This window comes from Mirounga angustirostris, unplaced genomic scaffold (assembly GCF_029215605.1).
Source record: "Mirounga angustirostris isolate CCGP_5_RB_7025 unplaced genomic scaffold, mMirAng1.0.hap1 SCAF_3, whole genome shotgun sequence".
NCBI classification, from domain to species: Eukaryota; Metazoa; Chordata; class Mammalia; order Carnivora; family Phocidae; genus Mirounga; species Mirounga angustirostris.
In genome coordinates this window covers 74,419,339-74,441,156 of record NW_026991711.1, presented here as the reverse complement: position 1 = coordinate 74,441,156, position 21,818 = coordinate 74,419,339, and the positions used below count along the sequence as shown (strand labels likewise).

General features: G+C 33.1%; 1 protein-coding gene across 1 annotated transcript in view; it reads right to left on the bottom strand.

The window, feature by feature from the left end:
• The window catches only part of LOC135363787 (phospholipid-transporting ATPase IB-like), a 204,783-nt gene that overhangs the window by 52,703 nt on the left and 130,262 nt on the right, over window positions 1-21,818 (bottom strand). The window contains exons 26-29 of the mRNA XM_064585806.1: window positions 18,814-18,924; window positions 16,174-16,248; window positions 10,541-10,663; window positions 4,592-4,670 (exon numbers count right to left, since the gene is read on the bottom strand). Of these exons, the coding sequence (XP_064441876.1) occupies window positions 4,592-4,670; window positions 10,541-10,663; window positions 16,174-16,248; window positions 18,814-18,924 (388 nt within the window). The remainder of the gene's footprint in view (window positions 1-4,591; window positions 4,671-10,540; window positions 10,664-16,173; window positions 16,249-18,813; window positions 18,925-21,818) is intronic.

Genomic DNA, 21,818 nt, shown 5'->3' with positions numbered 1-21,818 from the left:
TATCTTTTCAAAGAACCAGCTCTTGATTTCATTGATCTTGTCTATATTTTTACTTTCTTAATGATGTCTTCTGATGCACAAGCTTTTTTCGTTTGTTTGTTTTAAGTTCCATTTACTTATTTTTGTGTTGTTTATGTTGTGGTGTCATACATCTAAGCATCTTCATCTAACCAAAGTCAAAAATATTTATCCCTTTATGTTCTTCTAAGATATATTTATACTTTTAGCTCTTACATTTAGTTCTATAATCTGTTTTGAGTTTACTCTGTGTTTTGTGTCTGGTACACATCCAGATTTATTCTTTTGTAAATGAACATCCACTTATCTCAGAACTGTTTTTCAAAAAGACTATTCCTTCCCACCCTCCATTGAATTGCACTGGTGTACTTGCTAAATATCACTTAATAATAAATACGAGGGTTTATTTCTCAATTTTATTCATTGGGATACACACACACACACACACAACAATATTGCATTGTCTTGATTAATTGCAGGTTTGGAGTAAGTTTTGAAATCAAAAAGTGTGAGTTCTCCAACTTTTTCTTTTCAAAGATTGTTTTAGCTATTCACTTATGTTTTCATACAAATTTTAGAATCAGCTTGTCCCTTTCTAAAAATTCAGCTGGAACTTTGAAAAGGATTTAATTGGGCCTCTAGATTGATTTGAGAAGTATTGCCAGCTTATCATTATCACATCATCCAATCCACAAACATGGGCTATCTTTACATTCATTTAAGCCTTCTTAATGTCTTCCAACAATGTTTTGCAATTTTCAAAATATAAATTTTGCACTTTTGTTAAATTTATAAGTATTTTCTTCATTTTTCTTCAGTAGTTAGTATAATTGTTTTCTTAATGTCATTTTCTGTCTTATTTCTGTTGTATAGAAATAAAATGGATTTTTGTATATTAATCTTGTACCCTGAAACTTTATTCTAATAGTATTTTAATTTTAGCATTTTATTTTTATAACATATAGTTTCAGCATTTTATATATATCATGTCATATGCAAATAGAGATCATTTTACTTTTACTTTTCTAATCTGGATGATTTTTATTGCATTTTTATGCCCAACTGCACTGCCTAAAATTTCCAGTACAATAGTGAATACGAATGTTGGAAATGATATTTTTGTCCTGTTCTTGATTTTAGGGGAAAGCATTCAGGCTTTCACCACTAAGCAAAATGTTAACTGTGTTTTTTGTAGATTTTTTTTATCAGTTGAGGAAGATCCATTCTATTCCTACGGTGTTGACTGCTTTTATCCTGAAGATGTATTGGCTTTTGTCAAATACTTTCTTCGAATTTATTGAGACGATCATGTAGTTTTTATCCTTTACTGTTATGATGTATTACATTATTTTTGGATGTTAAACCAATTTTGCATTCTTGGCATAATGCCATTTGGTGTTTATATATAACCTTATATATATTTCTAGTTTTGGTATGTTGATATTTTGATGAAGATTTTGCATCTATACTATTTTATGAAATTTGTTTTAAATCAGTTATGAAAAGACAGAAGAAATATGCATTTACACTATCTTACATAATTATATAATAACCTTTGCCAAGACTCTTTGTGGACTGGGTTTACTTATTTTTAATCTGAAGAACTTCCTTTAATATTTCTTGAGAAGTTTGTATTATAGTAACAAATCCTCTCATTTTTCTGTTTATATGGAAATGTCTTTATTTTGCCTTCATTTTTGAAAGATGATTTTGTTGGGCATAAATTTCTTGGTTGACAGGTATTTTTTTCTCTCAGCACTTTGAATTTGTCATCCCACTGCCTTCTGGCCTCCGTTTTTTTGTGTGTAATGAGAAGTCGTCTGAAAATCTTATTGGAGCTCCTTTGTACCTGAGTCATTTTGCTTTTGCTGCTTTCCATATTATCCCATTGTTTCTGGCTTTCAACATTTTTGCTACAATGTGTCTGGATATAGATCTCTTTGCAATTATCTCATTTAAAGTTCACTGAGCCCCCTTGGATGTACACATTAATGTTGTTAAGCTAATTTGAAGCTCTTGAGCTACCATTTCCCTGAATATTTTTCTACTTCATTCTTTTTCTGCTCTTGTTCTTATACTCCCATATTGCCTAGATTGGTGTGTTTAAAGGCTTCTCACATTTTTGGAGTCTGTGTTCATGTTTCTTCATTCTACTTTCTCTCTGGTCTTCAAATTGCATACTTTCTATTAATGTAAGATCAGGTTTCATAATTTCTTCTTCCAGTTCAAATCTACCATTGAGTCACTCTAATGAATTGTTCTTTTTTTTATTATTAGTAAAATTTTCAACCCCAGAATTTTCATTTGGTTCTTTATTAGAATTTCTCCCTCTTAATTGGCAATCTTTGATGTGTCTTTATGCCTTCATACCTTTATGCATTTCTTTTGGCACTTTGAACATGTTTACATTGGCTAATTTGAACTCTTTGTTAAATCTGACATGTAGGGCCTCTCACAGGTAGTTTCTGTTACCTACTTCTTGCTGTGTGGCTCATGCAGTCCTGTCTCTTTGTGTGTCTTGTACTTTTTGGTTGTTGTTGAAAACTGGAAATTTTACATAATATATTGTAGCTACTCTGGATACTAATCCCCCCCTCCCTTTAAGGCATATATTTGCTTTGATGCTTGTTTATTTGTTTTGTGATTCAGCTGGCTATTTTGGTGAAGTCTCTTTCCCCAGGGTTAAACCTTGGTACTGCACCTTGGAAGGTGCAGCGCTGGGCAAGCAAAGCCCCCTTGGTGTTATCTGGTCTGTCCTATGTTTTTCGCTGATTTCTCCATTAAGCTATCTGACTCATTTGGCATTTGGCATTATACCAGTTGTTAAGGTCCACTAATTACCCAGGGGTTAGTCTATGGTTTTTGACAATGTTCTGGGGCATAAATTGTACAGCAGGCTGAGCCAATTAAATTCAGGCTTGGATAATTTTGAGACAAGTCTTTGAGGTTTGTTCTCACCTCAGGAGAGCTATTTTTATGTCTCTGTCTCTGGTTCATTCTGATAAATTAGTAGGCCTATGATTTAGCTTATTGGTCTCAATGAGGAAGAGTTATTATTTTTGAGAACATCCCTAGACTTGAACTCTCCCCCTAGTCTGTTTCAAATAGTCACTTCCTTTGGGAAGAGTTTTGGAGCTATCTCTTCTTATGTAGTACCTCTCACCATAGGCAAAATCTTACTGCCACTACTCTTGGTGATAGTGAAATTGTAGTCACTGGTCTTCTTGGCTTGCCTTCCCAACAATCTCTTAGAGATTCTCTGCCTTACAAGCAAGCTGTGGTGAAAGTGATCAGGAACCCAATATTCTTAGCCTGTAATGCCTGTGGTAGAGACTCTGTCTGATGGATATAAGTTGACTGGAAAAGGGGGGCTCTAACCTCTTGGCCACACTCATCAGGAATTTTGCCTCTTTACCTCAGAGTTGGGGGGGGGGATGAGAAATGCTAGTAACCTGCCCCTCCTGTGAGATATGGTAACCCTGATTAATAATTGAGAAGACTAGTAGTCCTACACCCTTACCACATCTGCCTGCAATGGAGCTTCCATCAGGCAGGTTGTGAATAAGAGAGTGAAGGAGTAGGTCATGGCTACAATGTCACAGACTTTTGACATTCTTACTGAGTTATAAATGTTTCTTCATTTGTCTTTAGGATAATATCCAGAGTTGTGTTTTTATAGTTTTGACCAGTTTGGCTTATTTGGTTGGAGAGCAGATCCAAAGAGCCCCTCACACTTCGATCCCAAAAGGAACTTTTTGTAAGCTTGTGATTTTGCTGTATTTGTCATCATTTGAAAGTTTTGCCCATTTTCTTTACAAGGAAGGGCTTTAGCTATATTAATGGCAGATCCATTCTTTTAAATACCAACAAACACAAACACATGCAACTCAAACTCAATGTTTAAAAAAATATGTCCACAATAAAAGACATATTGCTAGTAATACCCAATGAAAATTAAATCTGATTAAAGAAAAATAATTATACTTTATACCTTAATTTGTGGCTGTGAACCCATTATACAGCAATAGCATACTTCATAAGTATGTCTCCTACATTTAGATGTTTTAGACTCAGGTCAGTCTGTAGAAAAACTTCACACATAATGTTTGTGTTTTTTTTTTAATTGTACATCAGGAAAAGGAGACTTGGTCTAATAATAAAGTATACTGAACTTGTGTTATAATCTAAATTGAAGTGTGGAGTTTGGGAAGTGAAACAAGAAATAGACATAAATTTCAAACTTACAGAAGGTATTTATAATTCATTAGAACTGTTGTGTTTTCTATCAGACCTTCTGACTCAAATATTTATTACAAATTAACAATAAAAGCACTAATTTTCAATTTATATATGTCCAAGACAAAATGTGTTCTAAAGATCAACTGTTAAATCTCAACCAAATTGTAATATTACATATAGGTAAATATTTTTAAATTCCTTTTTTTTTTTTTGCCTTCAGTTCTTTCCATGGAGACAAACACACACACACACACACACACACAAACACAGAAATATTGGCCCCAGTGAGAAAAACATGCTCTTTGTTGAATATATGAAACAATGAAGCCATTACCATGCTCCAGCATTTTCATGGGCATCCAGAAAAGAATGAAGGAATGGATCAAAGCATTTAAACACTGAAACCAAAACACCTAAAAGAAAGCAAAGCAAGAAAGTTATGATAGTACATTGTTCCAAATCTAAAAATGTGACATAATGAAATATGCTTGTAGTTTGAAACAGTTATAAAGCCAAAATGTTTTCCTGGAGATGGAAAAATTCTATTTCTTCTACTTCTAAAAGAAATGACTGTGTAAGTATGGGATATTATTTGAAAAGAAAACTCATTAAATAAAAATGTGTAGAACTCAAATATAGAATATTTGTTATAAAAAATTACAAAACCAAAATTGTCCAATGAAAAAGAACCAGAAGCAATTTTTAAAAGAAATAAAAATATTTTCAGTACTTAGGTTGTAGTATTTTAAATATAATTTCATATGATAAACTCTGCATCTTTACATCTCCACCCAGACTCTGGTCAAAATAAATTTTAATAAACCACATACAATTTTCTTAGAGGAAATCTTAATAATATAAAATCCCTAGGGTCAAACAAAGGTACACCTTGGGGTTAGGAGATGGTTGAACAACAAAAACAAATCTTTGTTCTTTTGGTTCTAAATATATCAGTTATTTTTATGCTTGCCAGGAAGACTTACAGATAAAGGACTAGAGAAGAAAAAAATGTGGAAAAAACATATTTTGTCCTGTGACCTAAATTTCCTGGAGTAAAGCTGTTTTTAGGAAAGAATGTAAGAAACTGGTTTAAAAACACAGCTAATGCCAAATTGGAAAACATCAAGACTCATGGAATATTGGGTAGAATACATAGAAGTTTTTGTCTTGGTACTGGAGAAAAATTATCTTTGGACTTAGCACAACTCCTGTCCTTCCTAATAAATATTAAGATGCAGATCCACAAGGATTAAATTGTTTCTAGTTAACTTACTTGTGTTCCAGAACAAAACTCAAGAACATGGTAATACAAAATAAAAAGCTTTTATGCACAGCAAAGGAAGCCATCAACAAAACAAAAAAGCAACCTACTGAATGGAGAAGATATTTGCAAATGATACATCCAATAAGGAGTAAATATCCAAAATACGTTTAAAAACTTCTACGACTCAACACCAAAAAACCAAATAATCTGATTAAAAATGGGAAGACATTTTTCTAAGGATGACATACAAATGGCCAACTAACACATGAAAAGATGCTCAATATCACTAATCATCATGGAAATGCAAATCAAAATCACAATATCATTTTATATCTATCAGAATGTCTAAAGTCATAAACACACACACACAAACAAGTGTTGAAGAGGATATGAAGAAAAAGGAACCCTGTGCACTGTTGGTGGCAATGCAAAGTGGTGCAGCCACTGTAGAAAACAGTATGGAGGTTTCTCAAAAAATTAAACATAGAAATACCATATAATCTAGTAATTCCACTACTGGGTATTTACCCAAAGAAAACAAAAACACTAATTCAAACAGATATATTCACCCCTATGTTTACTGCAGCATTATTTACAATAGCCAAGACATGGAAGCAACCCAACTGTCCATCCATAGAAGAATGGATAAAGAAGATGTGTGTGTGTGTGTGTGTGTATATATACACACACACACAATGAAATATTACTCAGCTATAAACAAAAGTATGTCATCAACCATTGACAACAATATGGATGGACCTAGAGGGTATTATGCTAAGTGATGTAGGTCAGGCAGAGAATGACAAATACCATATGATTTCACTTATATGTGGAATCTAAAAAATAGATGAACAAACAAAAAGCAGAAACAGACCCATCAATACGGAGAACACACTGAAGGTTGCCAGAGGGGTGGGGGTAGGGGGATGGGCAAAGTGGGTGAAGCGGTGTGAGAGATACAGGCTTCCACTTGTGGAATGAATAAATCATGGGGATAAAAGGTACAGGCATAGGGAATATAGTCAATGGTACTGTAATAGTATTGTATGGTGACTAATGGTAGCTACACTTGTGAGCATAGCATAATGTATAGATTTGTTGAATCACTATGTTTTACACTTGAAACAATGTAGCATTGTGTGTCAACTACTTCACTAATTTTTTTTAAATTAAAAACATGTAAAGAAAAAATATTCATATATATATGAATATATATAATATATATGAATATATATAAAAATATCCATCACCTAGGTAAATTTCATGATATCAGACATCAAATCCAGAATTACCAGGCATGCAAAAAAAGCAGAAAAATACTACCCAAAATAAGGAAGTAAACAAATCAATTAAATCCAACCCCCAACCAACATAAATGTTAGAATTTGCAGATAAGGATGTTGAAAAAGTATAACTCTGTTCTTTATGTTCAAATGGTAAGTAGGTAAATAGAAGATATAAAAAATTTCTAAATAGAAATTCTATGGATTAAAAGCTACAATTTTTGAGATAATAAATTTACTAGATCGCAGTAATGCAGATTCAACACTGCAGAAGGAAAAATTAATGACATAGATATTGCAGTAGTAAATTGAAGACAAAATAATTTCTAAAAATACCCAAAATTTAACAGAGAGGAAAATGTATGGAACAAAAATATGGATTCAATGAGGTTTTGGATAACTTCAAGTGATCTAATATATGTATAATTGGAAGCAACAGAAGGCGAGGAGGTCGTCCGGAAAAAAATATTTGAAAAAACAATAGCTAAAAATTTTCTATATTTGATAGACTATAAACCAGGAAACTTATAAAGGACAAAATGGAAAATATTTTATATTCTTTGGGGTCCACATTGATCTCCATTGCAACTATTCAATTCTGCTCTTATAACTTTAAAGAATCACAGGGAATTTTTAAGTGAATGGGCATGGCTACTTCCCAATAAAACTTTATAAAAGCAGGCAGAGGACTAGATTTGGCCTATAGACCATAGTTTGCTGATCTTCTTACTATCAACCTACAGATCCAAGAAGCTCAAAATACCCCAAGCACAAGAACCATGAAGAAATGAGACATCACAATCAAATTGCTCTAACTTGGTAATAAAGAAAAAGATCTTCAAAGCAGACAGATGAAAAAAGACACATTAAAGTCATAAAGATGAAGATAACAGTAATTCCACATTAAAACAATGCAAGTAAGAAGACAATGGAAATTGCTCAAAGAAATAAACTATCAACCTAAAATTTTATGCCAAGCAAAAATAACTTTCAAAAGTAAAGGTAAAATGAAGATTTTTTGAGATATATAAAAGCTGAAAGAGTTCATCACCAGCAGATTAGCACTACAAGAAGTTTTAAAGGAAGTCCTTCAGGCAGAAAGGAAATTACAACAAATAATAATGTGAATCTACACAAAGGATAGAAGATCACTGGAAATAATAAATATATGGGTAAAGATTGAAGTGTTTCTCTTGCTGGGACACCTGGGTGCCTCAGTTGGTTAAGCGTCTGCCTTTGGCTCAGGTCATGATCCCAGGGTTCTGGGATTGAGTCCCGCATCAGGGAACCTGCTTCTTTCTCTGCCTGCTGCTCCACCTGCTTGCTCAGTCTCTCTCTGACAAATAAATAAACAAAAATCTTTAAAAAAAAAAAAAAAACCAAACCCAAAAAGTATTTCTTTTGCTATTTAAATCACTTTTAAAAATGTTCAAACACAAATATGAATATGGTATGGGGTTTTTAACATATGTAAAAGTAACATGTATGACAATAGTCCAAAAGTCAGAAGGAGAGAAATGGAAGTATACTATTAAGTTTTTTATACTGTGTGTGAATTAGTATATCACTTGAAGGCAGACTATACTAACCTGAAGATGTATGGTATAAAACCTAAACAAATTCTTAAAAAAAAAAAAAAAAGAATTAAAGCTAAGAAGACAACAAGGAGATGAAATGGAATTCACAAAAATTAATCCAAAAGAAGTCAGAACAACAGAAAACAAGGAAACAAAGTTTATTAGGAAAAATGGAAAATATATAGAAAGATGGTAAGTTTACACCAAAACACATCAATAAACACATTAAATATAAATGCTTTAAACATTCAGTATAAAGGCAGATATTATCAGATTGGATAAAAAAGCAAGACTACAAACTGCCTACAAGAAACACACTTTAAATATGAAGACACAAATAGGTTATAAGGATGGAAAAACATACAGAAACAGTAAAAAAAGCTGAAGTGGTCATGCTAGTATCAGACAAAATAGATTTTAGATCAAAGAAGAAAATAAAAAGGTAATTTCTTAATGAAAAAGAGATCAATCAAGACAATGTAACAATCCTAAACATTTATACACCTAATAACAGTACTTCAAAATACATGAAGCAAAACTTATAGAACTTCAAAGAGATAGAGAGGAATCTATACTTTCAGTTGGGAGATTTTAGTTCCTTTCCATAATTGATAGAATAATTGGACAGAAAATAAGAATGTAGAAGTTTGAACACTATGAATTTGACCTAATTTATTCATTCTGTACAAGGTAAGATGAAATATTTATAAGATAGACCATATTCTGAGCCATGAAGCAATATATTTAAAAGGACCATGTTTTTTCCAGGTGTCTATATTTTTTTATTGAAGTAAAATTAACATTCAGTGTTATATTAGTTTCAGGTATACAATATAATGATTTAATAATTCTAAACATTACTCAGTGCTCATCATGATAAGCGTACTCTTGATTCTCTTTATTTCACCCATCCTCCTACCCAGCTCTCATCTGGCAACCACCAATTTGTTCTCTGTATTTAAGAGTCTACTTTTTTACTTGTTGTTGTTGTTGTTCACTTGTTTGTTTCTTAAATTCCACATATGAGTGAAATCATATGGCACTTGTCTTTCTCTAACTTATTTCACTTAGCATTATACCCTCTAGGTCCATCCATGTTATTGCAAATGGCAAGGTTTCATTCTTTTTATGGCTGAGTAATATTCCATTGTATATATATATACCACATCTTCTTTATCCATTCATCTATTGATGGACACTTGGGTTACTTCCATATTTTGGCTATTGCAGATAATGATGCAATAAATATAGGAGTGCATAGGGATTAATATGCAAAATATATAAAGAACAAAATACATAATACCAAAAAAAAAAACCCCAAATAATGTGATTTAAAATGGGCAGAGGACCTGAATAGACATTTTTCCAAAGAAGACCTAACAGATGATTAACTGACACATCAAAAGATGCTCAACATCACTAATCATCATGGAAATGTAAATTAAAACCGCAATGAGATATCAATTTACACCTGTCAAAATGGCTGAAATAAAAAATACAAGAAATAACAAGTGTTGGTAAGAATGTAGAGAAAAAGGAACCCTTGTGTACTGCTGGTAGGAATGCAAATTGCTACACCCACTATGGAAAACAGTATGGAAGTTCCTCAAAAAGTTAAAAATATAATTATCATGTGATCTAGTATGGCACTACTGGGTATTTACCCAAAGAAAACAAAAACACTAGTTTGAAAAGATACTTGCAGGTGTCTATATTTTTTTAAAGCTTCACTAATGATTGAGATGCAATTAGGTTTACTTTGATGGCCTATAAAATGCCTTTAATTCCCCTGTTAAATCTCAACTCCATGATCCCAGGAAGAAATCATTCCAAAAGAATCACTTGTCTCATCTAAAAAGACGAAGAAAAGTATTTTCCAGGACTGCCCCATTGCGCAACATGCCTCCTGAAGCTGCTCAGTGCACAATTTGTGGGACCATACATGGTGCCTTGCTTCTTTTTCTTTAAGGCTTCTCTTCCCCACATATTATTATTTAAACCTCAATTTCCTGGATAAACTAAACTACAAGGTAAATGATTGCACAGGGCTGCATCCCTTGGTTTGTGAATTATTTTTTTAAGCATCAGAAAAGGAAAAGACCAAAGGTAACTTTGGCGTTAAGTTGAGATGAAAGGCCTGCAATAAATCTTCTGTTTACCTTTGTGTTGAAAGTATTCCCTGCCTGAGAAATCCTGTAGAGCTGTGGATATGTAAGCAGGCTCTTCTGACTGCAACACTGTTCAAAGATCCCCAGAGTAAAAGGTGGTAATGAAGTGAAAATCTACATAGAAAACAAGGATTTAGTAAAAAGAACTTTTAGTCTGTAATGGAGTTAATATTGTAGCAATGTCAATTTCCTGACTTTGATAATGTATTACAACTATTAAGATATCATTATGGGGGAAATTGATTGAAGGGTACACAGAACTGTTTTTGCATCTCCTGGTAAGTCTTATACGCTATTTAAAAACAAAAATTATTTACAAAGACGATATTAATGAGTCACATAGATTCAAACATATTTAACAAATCATGACTTAATTTTTCTGATTGATTTGAAACTGTAAATGTTGCTTTATGAGCATAAAATGAATAAATTTCTTCTGTTTAATGAGCATAAAAATAAATTGAATATCTAGATATTTAAATAATAGGCATGATACTGAACAATATGTCTACCAATAATGATATCTATATCCCTCATAAGAACCAGTTGGTTTTATAAGCTAGTTCACTTGCCAGGTCTTGGTAGGTAGTAATTACTCAGTAAATAGTGTTGTGAATGTTTGATTTAAAAAAATACACAAAAATTCTTTATCTTGATAGTTATGATCAGAAACAAAGGGATGTTTCCTACTCATTTACTCTTCAAATATTTTACTAAGAATCATTATGCTAGCAACCATATTAAATGAAAAATACATGATCCTTTAAAAAGTTCTGGACCTTGTCAAGGAGGGAATCTTGTAATAGCAGGTATAATAATATGAGAAAAAAAATGGTGAAGTAAGGGAGAAGTTAAAAAAGGAGAAAGAAGGGGAAAGGAGGAGAGGGGAAAGAAAATGAGAGGAAAATAGCAGGAAGATAGAAGTGACATATTTCTGCTCCATATTGTTTCTGTTTCTATGGCAGTTTAACCAGGGATTCTTCACAAAGAGCAACAAGATGGTGCAAGCTTCAATGAGCAAGCATTTTTCACATCTTTGGGCTTCTTGTATCTGCTGTTGTCTCATTGGCTAAATCAATCACATGACCAAACTCAGAGTCAGTGTGAGTGGGTACACCAAAAGATGTGGATACAGAAGGGCATGGGCAAATTTGGGGACCTTTATTATAACAATCTAACACAACATATGACCTAAGTATATTTTCTAGAATTTTGTACAGAATGTTGACAGCAACTAAAGCAAGCATTATTCTTTGTCAATCATCCTTTTTTTTTTTTTTTTTTTGGTCTTATTACACTGGCTAGGACCTACGGATGATGTTGAATAGAAGTGGTAAGAACATACATTCTTCTCCTGTTCTTCATCTTAAGGGAACAGGCTTTGCCATTAGGTATGATGTTAGCTGTAGGTTTTTCATAGAAGCATTTAGTGCTCATCAGAAACAAATGGCTGGTGCTGGTGTAGATTGGTGTCCCAGGGCTCGTGGAGGTGATAGGTTGGCTAGGACACCCAGACCCTGTTCATTCAAGAGAGTTTAAGTCTCTGAATGTAAGAGTTGATTTACTTAAATTGCCATTTAATTATATCAATATCTGCTTCATTTCTAATTAGTTTCTAATAAGCTATGTTATTCTTACATAGGATTCTGTGTTATTAATAAGTTAACACTTTATAATTAAGACATATTCATCTTCATCACTAGTCATATTTATTTTTCTGAAGGCTATTATTTCTGTTATTAATATAGCCACTTTGGCTTTTTTTTTTTAATTATTGTTTACAAGGTAAATCTTTTCCCATCCTTTTCCTTTTTACCTATCTGTGCCTTTATATTTGAAGTAGGTTTTGATTTTGTTAATCCAATCTGACAATATCTGCCTTTTAATTAGAATATTTAGACCACTTGCATTTCAGTGTAATTATAAATGTGGTTGGATTTAAATCTCCCATCTTCCTATTTTTTCTATTTGTTGCATTTAGTCTTCCTCTCTACCTTATTTACTGACTTCTTTTGAAGTAATTGAAATATTAAGATTTTTATCTCCATTATTGGTTCATTAGCCATAACTTTTGGGGGTTTTAGTTGTTCTTTAAGGTTTACAGTATACATATGCAATGTATCACAAAATTCAGATAATAGTACACTCTCAAATCCCTCCCCCCATTCTTTGTGCTATAGTTATCAGACATTTTTATTCTAAATTAATGACAAATCCCAGAATACGTTATTAATTTTGCTTTAACAGTTATCTGTCATCATGATTGAAAATGAGGGGAAAAGGGTAAGCCTTTTATTAATTCCGACATAATTAACATTTCTGTTCCTCTTTATTTCTTTGGATAGATCCAAATTTCATCCTGGTATACTTTTTCTTTTGTTTGAAGAGCTTCCTTTAACATTTCAAGTATTATAGGTCTTCTGGTGATAAATTTTCTATTTTCTTGGTTTATTTTCAAAAGACATTTTTGCTGCATATAGAATTTTGGGTTAATGGATTTTTTTTCTTTCTTTAAGACCTTTAAAGATATTCCATTGTCTTCTGCCCTGCATGGTTTTCAGTGAGAAATCTGCTTTTACTCCTACATTTATTTTCTATACATAATATTTATCTGGTTGATTTAAAGATTATTCTCTTGGTCACTGATTTTCAACAATTAGGTTAAGAAGAACATTTGTGTGTTTTTCTGATTTTTCTCTCTGTGCGTCTATAATTGCTATGTCTTCATATTTACTGATCCTATTTCTGAAGTTTCTAATTTGCTCTTAATCCCATCCAGAAAAATGTCCATTTTCTATTTGTATTTTTCATCATAAGGTTCTATTTGGTTCTTTTCTATATCTTCTGTTGTTCTCCTCATTACGTTCATTTCTTCCTTTATATTCTTGCACATGTTTATAAGATTTAAATACCTGTTTTAAGTTCTTATCTACTCTTTCTAACAACTTTATAATTTTTATATCTGCTCTCATTGACTTATTTTTCACATTATGGATCTTATTTTCCTATTTCTTTGCATGACTGATATCTTTTATTGGATGCACAACTATGAATTTTGTGTTCTTGAGTACTTAGTTCTTTATTTTTTCAATTCATTATTTTTAGTTTATTTGTATATATTAGATATTTTCTGTGGCTTTGGAGCCCCCTTAGCCTCTATTTCTTTTTTTTTCTTTTTTAAGTTTATTTTTATTTTTTATTATGTTCAATTAGCCAACATATAGTACATCATTAGTTTTTGATGTAGTGTTCAATGATTCATTAGTTGCATATAACACCCACTGCTCATCACCACATGTGCCCTCCTTAATACCCATCACCTGGTTACCCCATCCCCCCACTCTCCTCCCTTCTGTAACCTTCAGTTTGGTTCCCAGAGTCCAGAGTCTCTCATGGTTTTTCTCTCTCTCTGATTTCTTCCCATTCAGTTTTCCCTCCCTTCCCCTGTGGTCCTCCATGCTATTCCTTATGTTCCACATATGAGTGAAACCATATGATAATTGTCTTTCTCTGTTTGACTTATTTCACTTAGCATAATCCCCTCCAGTTCTATCCATGTCGATGCAAATGGGTTTTCATCCTTTCTGATGGCTGAGTAATATTCCATTGTATATATGAACCACATCTTCTTTATCCATCATCTGTTGAAGGACATCTCGGCTCTTTAAATATTGTTTGCCTGTGTCTGATTTGCAGGTAAGTGACTTGCAAATTAGTTTGATGGTTTTTTTAAGGTTGCTTTTAAGTTTTGTTATGATGGGCCCAGAAAAGTGTTTATTATAGGTCTAATTTATCCTTATTTTTAAAAGTGTAACTTGATTAAGTTTTCCCAATATCATGTGTAACTAGTTATTCCTAGCCCTGAATTAACTCCAAGAATTCATCCTACTGCTTTCTGGTAGTTCTTTTCCTAGCTTTGGGTAGATTTTTCTCATGCATACACAGACCAGAACCAAAGACTCAAGGGAGCTCTCTACAGATCTTCAGTCATTCTTTCTGTCTCTCTCAGTACAGTTCCCTCTTTGATATTCTAGCTACCTGGGCCCACTGAGCTCCAACCTCTGTGTCTTCAACTCATTAAGATACCTGGCCTTCTTTTGGGTCCATTGTCCTGCACTGTGGCTTGGAAATAGTCCTTCTCTCAATGATCACAGCCATGAGCAGCCTTTTGTTTAATGTTTGAAAACCATTGTTTTATATATTTTGGCTGACACTGTAGGTTATTTCTGGTAGGAGGGTAATTCCTATAGCAGTTAGTCATGCATGGGCAGAAACAGAAATAATATAGGACCTCCAGAAACAGTATGACTACCTTTTTAAATGTAGTTATTAAATAAGCAATCTAACTCTCTTATGGCCACTATTTGATGTCCTAGGCTTCATCTTTCTCCCATCTGTAAAATATATATGTAATGAGATAAGATTTAATAAGTCAATGGATATTAATAAGTCATCATATATTATCCTAAAATGTCCACAATTTTAAGTTTCCCAATTAAAGCCATCATTTATATATATAAAAAAGCCAGTCTCTGTGCTTTCCTTTATTTAAAAAAAAAAAGATTCCATTGACCAATATCTGTGGCCTATGCATTCATAGTGAATTTTCTCACACAAAGATTCTTCCAGCCCAGTCTGTAATGAAACTTAAAAAAAAAAAAATTGAGTATTGTCATCTGTGACCAAAAGCTTGGTAGAGACAAATATGTGTATGACCTCAGGTTCACTGATATAGTGCTCTTGTCAAATATGTCTAGAATTGACATGTACACAACTAACTATTCATAGCACTAGACATTTTTGTATTATTGGACACTCAATGACTTTTGTCTGTGCTGTTTCAGAATTCAAGCTCCCAGAAAACAGAATGGGATTGAGGCACAGAGTATCCAGATTCTAATATGTTATGATGATGCAGTACAAAAGAAAGGTCATGATATACTCACTGGGAGCCTAATTTTTATGCTAGGTTTCCCTGGCCTCTAATCTTTAAACTGGAATAATAAACAAGAAAAATAAAACAAAAATTTAAAGGTGAATTAAAAGACCATTTAACCATACTGTTTATTTCTAGTTTCTTAATTTAAAATGAGTTAAGTAATGGTATGGGATTGTTAGTTTCAGAAGATTCCGTTTATTTATTATAGGACTTCACATCAAAATTCATCATTTCCTACAAACACAGGGTTAAAATATTTACAAAAGGACAAATTTTCTACCAGGAGGTTTAAAAGGCTGGGGAACTACACTATAAAAACACACCCACATACACAGATATAAATAAATATTAATTAAATGTATTATATGTATTAAATAGAATGGAAAGAAGTAAAGTTTGATAATAATTACTTGGCTTAAAAGCCTAAAAACATTGTACAGGCATATAGTAAGGAGGTTTTGGATGTATTATCAAAATGCATTGCATAGAAATTTAATGTAGTTGCTATAGAATGATCTCCTATGATTGAAACCATGTGTGGAGAGTATGGGCTTCTGCAAGATGTGTTGCAGCAACAAAGGCTCTAAAGATGTATTTGTGCTGCCTGCTATGTGCAGATGATTGGCTTAGATACAGTTCCCAGACATAAACAGCATGCTATCAGATAGAGATGGAGAATGCTTACCACATTGTACAAGCTTATGCACCAATGCTCAAATATAATCTGCCCAGAAAATCCATTAACAAAGGCAAACCAAAGCTGAAAGAGAAGAAAGTTCAAGAAGTTTTATATTGACCTAAGTGTTTCCATTCACTGAAGTACTTTATCATTTTTTTTCCATGTCATCAAATGGGATTTTACCAAAATGTAAATAAAATCAAACTTGAGTATTTGAGCCTAACAGAAAGCCAGTCCATTTATTTTAGAATTTTTATTTCATTCTCTATCAAAAAATAATTTCAATGAAATATTTAGATCTCATTGTCCAATAATGCATTGCTTCAGTAAAGAATGATATTGAGTTGTAAAAGTTCAGAATGATTTTGTCTATGGCTTCAGCAAATTGTAGCATCTGCAACTAATAACATTTGTAACTGGCCCAGCCAAAGAAAGGAGAACTCCTAATTCAAAAAGATCTATGCCCCTCTATGTTTATTGCAGCATTATTTACAAAAGCAATAAATGTGGAAGCAACCTAGGTGTTCATCAATAGAAGAATGGATAAAGAGGAGGCTATATACACTCACATATATATATATGTATATGTTTATATCCAATGAAATATTGCTCAACCATAAAAAAAAGTATGAGATCCCACCATTTGCAACAGCATGGATGGATTTAGAGGATATCCCTCTTTGACATGAGTTTCTAAGTGTTACTTTCTCTGTTACTTTTTGGAAGAGTTTGAGGAAGATTGGTGTTAATTTTTCTTTGAATGATTGGTATAATTTTCCAGGGAGGTGTTTGATTACTGATCTCATCTCCTTACTATAGTCTGTTCATATTTTCTATTTCTTCATTATTTGCCCAGCTGATTTTTGACAAAGGTGGAAAATCAATTTAATGGAAGGATAACCTTTTCATCAAATAGTACTGAAGTAATCAGATCTCCATGGGCAAAATAACTAGACAATCTAAACCCTCCACTGTACACAAAAATTAACTGAAAATGAATCATGACATTAAGTGTAAAACACTTTTAAAAACTACATAGAGGAAAATCTTACAATCTAGAGCTAGGCAAAGAGCTTTTTGATATAGAACAAAAAGCATTATCCATAGAAGGAAAATATATAAATCAGACCACATCAAAATTAAAAACTTTTGTACTCCGAAAGACTATTAAGATGACAAAACAACATGATACAGACTGGAAGAAAATATTTGCAAACTACTTACCTGCCAGAGGACTAACATCTAAAATATGTGAACTCTCAAAACTTAAGAGTGAAAAAACAATTCAATTAGAAAATGGACAAAAAAATATGAAGATACATTTCACTGAAGAAGATATGAAGATAGCAAATAAGTACATGAGAAGATGTTCAACATCATTAGCCTCTACAGAAATGCAATTTAAAACCACAATGACATATCACTACCCATCTATCAGAAAGGCTAAAAAAATAGTGATAACATCAAGTGCTGGTAAAGATCCAGAGAAACAAGATAACAGATGCTTTGCTGGTGGGAACTGAAAATGGTAAAGTCACTCTGGAAATTAGTTGGGAGTTTCTTTTAAAACTAAACATGCACTTCCCATATGATCCAGCAATTGTACTCTTGGACATTTGTCCTAAATAAGTGAAAACTTGGGCGCCTGGGTGGCTCAGTTGGTTAAGCGACTGCCTTCGGCTCAGGTCATGATCCTGGAGTCCCTGGATCGAGTCCCGCATCGGGCTCTCTGCTCAGCAGGGAGTCTGCTTCTCCCTCTGACCCTCCCCCCTCTCATGTGCTCTCTCTGATTCTCTCTCTCTCAAATAAATAAATAAAATCTTTAAAAAAAAAATAAGTGAAAACTTGTGTTTGCACAAAACCTACACACAAATGCTCTTCAACAGGTGGATGATAAATGTTATGGTAAGGGAACAAACGATACAGGGAATAACTTGTATCAATCTCAAGGGAATTATACAGACTGAAAAAATCCGATCTCAAAAGGTTGTATACTACATGTTTCCACTTTTATAACATTCTTGAAAGAACAAACTTATTAGGATAGGGAACAGATTAGTCACTGTCAGGGGTTAGGGATGGAGGTGGCTATAAAGGGATAGCATGGGGGCATCCTTGTGGTGAGGGAACAGGTCTATATCATTGGGGGAGGGTTGGGGAGGGAAAGAGGCCTCTGCCTTTATTTCTATGGTGTTTACATCAATCTGCATGTGGATAAAAGTACACAGAATCACACACACAAGTGTGTGTAAAGCTGGTGAAATATGAAAAAACTCTGTTGGTTATATCCTGGTTTTGATATTGTCCTGGAGTTATTCAAGGTATTCTTTAGGGAGAATTGGGTGAATGTTTCACAGGACCTCCTAAAAATATTTTTGTAACTTCCTGTGAATCTATAATTATTGCAAAACAAAATATTTCAAAATATATTTCCATAGCCAAATTAAAGGTTGAACAGGTATTTTTAAAGTCAGGATGGTGGTTAGAAGATTCAAATTTACTGAATAACTTAGAGTGAAAACCTAAAACAGAATTATGTAATGGTAATTTAAGTGATACAAATATGGAAAAAAAAAAACCTAAACTACCAAGACTGATGTCAAAGACCTAACTTTTCCATGAAAGAAAGTGTATCTCTCTTCTTACCTCAATAATGTATAACACTACATTTTTGTAGAAACAATACAATATGCATTTCGTCACTCGAAAATGATTCCAAGCTCCATGAACCAACAGAAGCTTCTCCAAGTAGCTAAACTAAAAGAAGGAAACAACAGTCATTTGCAAGTTCAAAGGGACCTACCAATTAGTGACAAAACCCACAAAACATCATTTTCTCAGCATTTCACATTTCAGAGTTTCCACTCTAGAAAATGTAACACAGAAGTAAGCAGAGTGAAACCAATTTTGCAGACAACCTGACATGGCATTTCTCTATAAAGAAAAATTTTTTAAAGCTTTATAAAATTCACCTCTTTTATCACTAAAACAAATCTTAACATCATATTTTTTTGCCCAGTAAATGCTGCTTGGATTTTCACTTGGAATGTGCAAGGCTTTTAACCTGATACACATCTAAGACTTTAATCATAGTAATGGGACAGACTTATTTAATGAAAGCAACATCCTATTAGAAACAAGAACTCAGGCTAAATCACTCATCTTTTTTTTTTTTTTTTTAATGTGTGATCAGGTATAAGTAACAAAGTCTTACAGGAATCAGTTCCCCACTTCGTATAATAAATAAAAAGTTAAAATTAAAAATGAAGGTTACATGCAGCCTCTGCAGTGTTGTGAGGCTCCTTACCCTCATCTACATACATACTTTCATAGCAGTTATTACCTTCTAACAAATGACAGGCACTACTGTATATTTTTGTTTCCTACAATGGAAGCTCTGTGAGAGTAGGTCTCGTTGACTTCACTGATGAATCCTAAACACCCAGAAACATGCCCAAAATATGGTATTTGCTCAGTGAACATTTTTTTGAATGACTATACAGGAGAGTTATTCCACAAAATGAAGTAATTCAGTAATTTAATGACTCCTGGAATTAAATACTCACTTCAAAGTAGCACCAGGTGGTACATATGAAAAATTTTAAACTTTCAAAAAAAGAGCACTTACGATTTTGGATCATGAGAGAGCAGGATGGGGAAGAAGATGCTCAGTGAATTAAAGAAATGTTTTTGTTCGTTTATATCCAGAACTTGATATTAAACTTGAGTCACTATAGAAAACATTCCTATTGCCTCAGTGTTTAGCTTTGCAGTGGTTTAAAGTCAGAGTTTCATTTCTTGGGATGACTTAAAAATATTAAGAAATTTGGAAAGAAGGAAGTGAATAATTTACACTTTTCAGAGAATAAAATGATCCAGGTTATGAGTAGAATGTTATACTGATATACTCTGAGAAGGGAAATTTCTTCATTACCCAGAAGGAGCAGAGTAAAAGACATTTGTTTGACCACTGCTGCAGAATACATATGAAAGGCTGGAGGCAGATGGGGCAGAAATGGGAAAATTTCCACTTACAGTTCTGGGAATAAGATTCATTCTGCAAAAGTATAAGATGGCACACATCACTGGCAGAATACCTTCTCCCCCTCTGCAGTCAAAGCTGCTCTTGGGTCGAAGTAAGAGGGAGGGGAAAAAAAAAACAAACTGTGGCTTAAAGTATTATTGACATGAAATAGCCTTTTAATGGGGGCCTAAGCACGAATCAGATCAATCTTCTGCATTAGTGGCTGTCTTGGTGTGGCACTTTAGGGGTGGAAGGAAGAAGAGAAAACTTGGAAGGTCTATTCCAAGACGGTGACACAAGAAGACTCTCAACTCACACCTCCTTCACAGACACACCAAATTTACACCTATTTACATAGGAATTCCTCCTGAGGGCTGACTGAATAGCTTCTGCACCACAAAATATCACTGGAGACACAGTAAGAAAAAGAATCCCCACCCCGACACTGCAAACTGAAGTGGGGAGCAACAGCAGTACTTAAGGACCATGAGTAGATTCATCTGCCCTGGGGTGCAGAAAAAAAGCCACAGTCTAAAAGGGTAACTAGAATTAAAAAAAGTAAAATATGAAAGGAAAACTGTTCCAAGTAAAAGCAAACATACAAAAAGGTCATAGAGCAATCACTTGTAAACTATTATGAAGGTTAAAAGATGAAAGTAGTAAAATCAATTCTAAAAAATTAGTTAAGGGGATTCACAAAATAAAAAGATGTAAATAAAATAAAACTTATACATAAATTGTGAAGGGAGGAGAAAAAAATGAAGTACTTTTAAAATGAGTTCAAACTTAAGAGACCATCAACTTAATATAGTCTGCAATATACTTAGGATGTTATATAAAACCTCATAATAAACCAAAAATTTATAATAGATACACAGAAAATAAAGAGAAATAAAGACAAGCAAAACACTAAAGAAAATTACAACTCATAAGGAAAAAGAGTAAGAGAAGATGAAGGAAATAGAGAAGAACTACAAGAACAACCAGAAAACAATAAAATGGCAATAAGTAAATATCTATCAATAATTACTTTAAATGTAAATAGTCTAAATGCTTGAAAAAAAGACATAAGGTGACAAAATGAATAAAACAAATAAGACTCATTTATATGCTGCCTGCAAGAGACTCACTTCAGACCTAAAGGCACATACAGACTGAAAGTGAAGGGATGGAAAAAGATATGCCATGAAAATGGAAGTAAAAAAAAAAAAAAAGCCAGGGGGCAATACTTATATCAGACAAAATAGACTCGAAATTAAAGACTGTAGCAAGTGACAAAGAGGGCACTACATAATGATAAAGGGATCAATAAACAAGAGGATATAATAATTGTAGTTATCTATGTACCCAATATTGGAGCACCTAAATAAAGCAAATATTAATAGACACAAGGGGAAAACTTGACAGCAATATGATAAATAGTAGGGAACTGTAACACCCCACTCATATCAATGAATAGATCACCCAGGTAATAAATGAGTAAGGAAACAGTGTCTTTGAACAACACATTAGACCAGATGGACTTGACATATACAGAAAATACCATCCAAAAACAACAGAATACACATTCTTTTCAACTGCACATGGAACATTCTCCAGGATATATCATGTTAGGCCACAAAAGAAG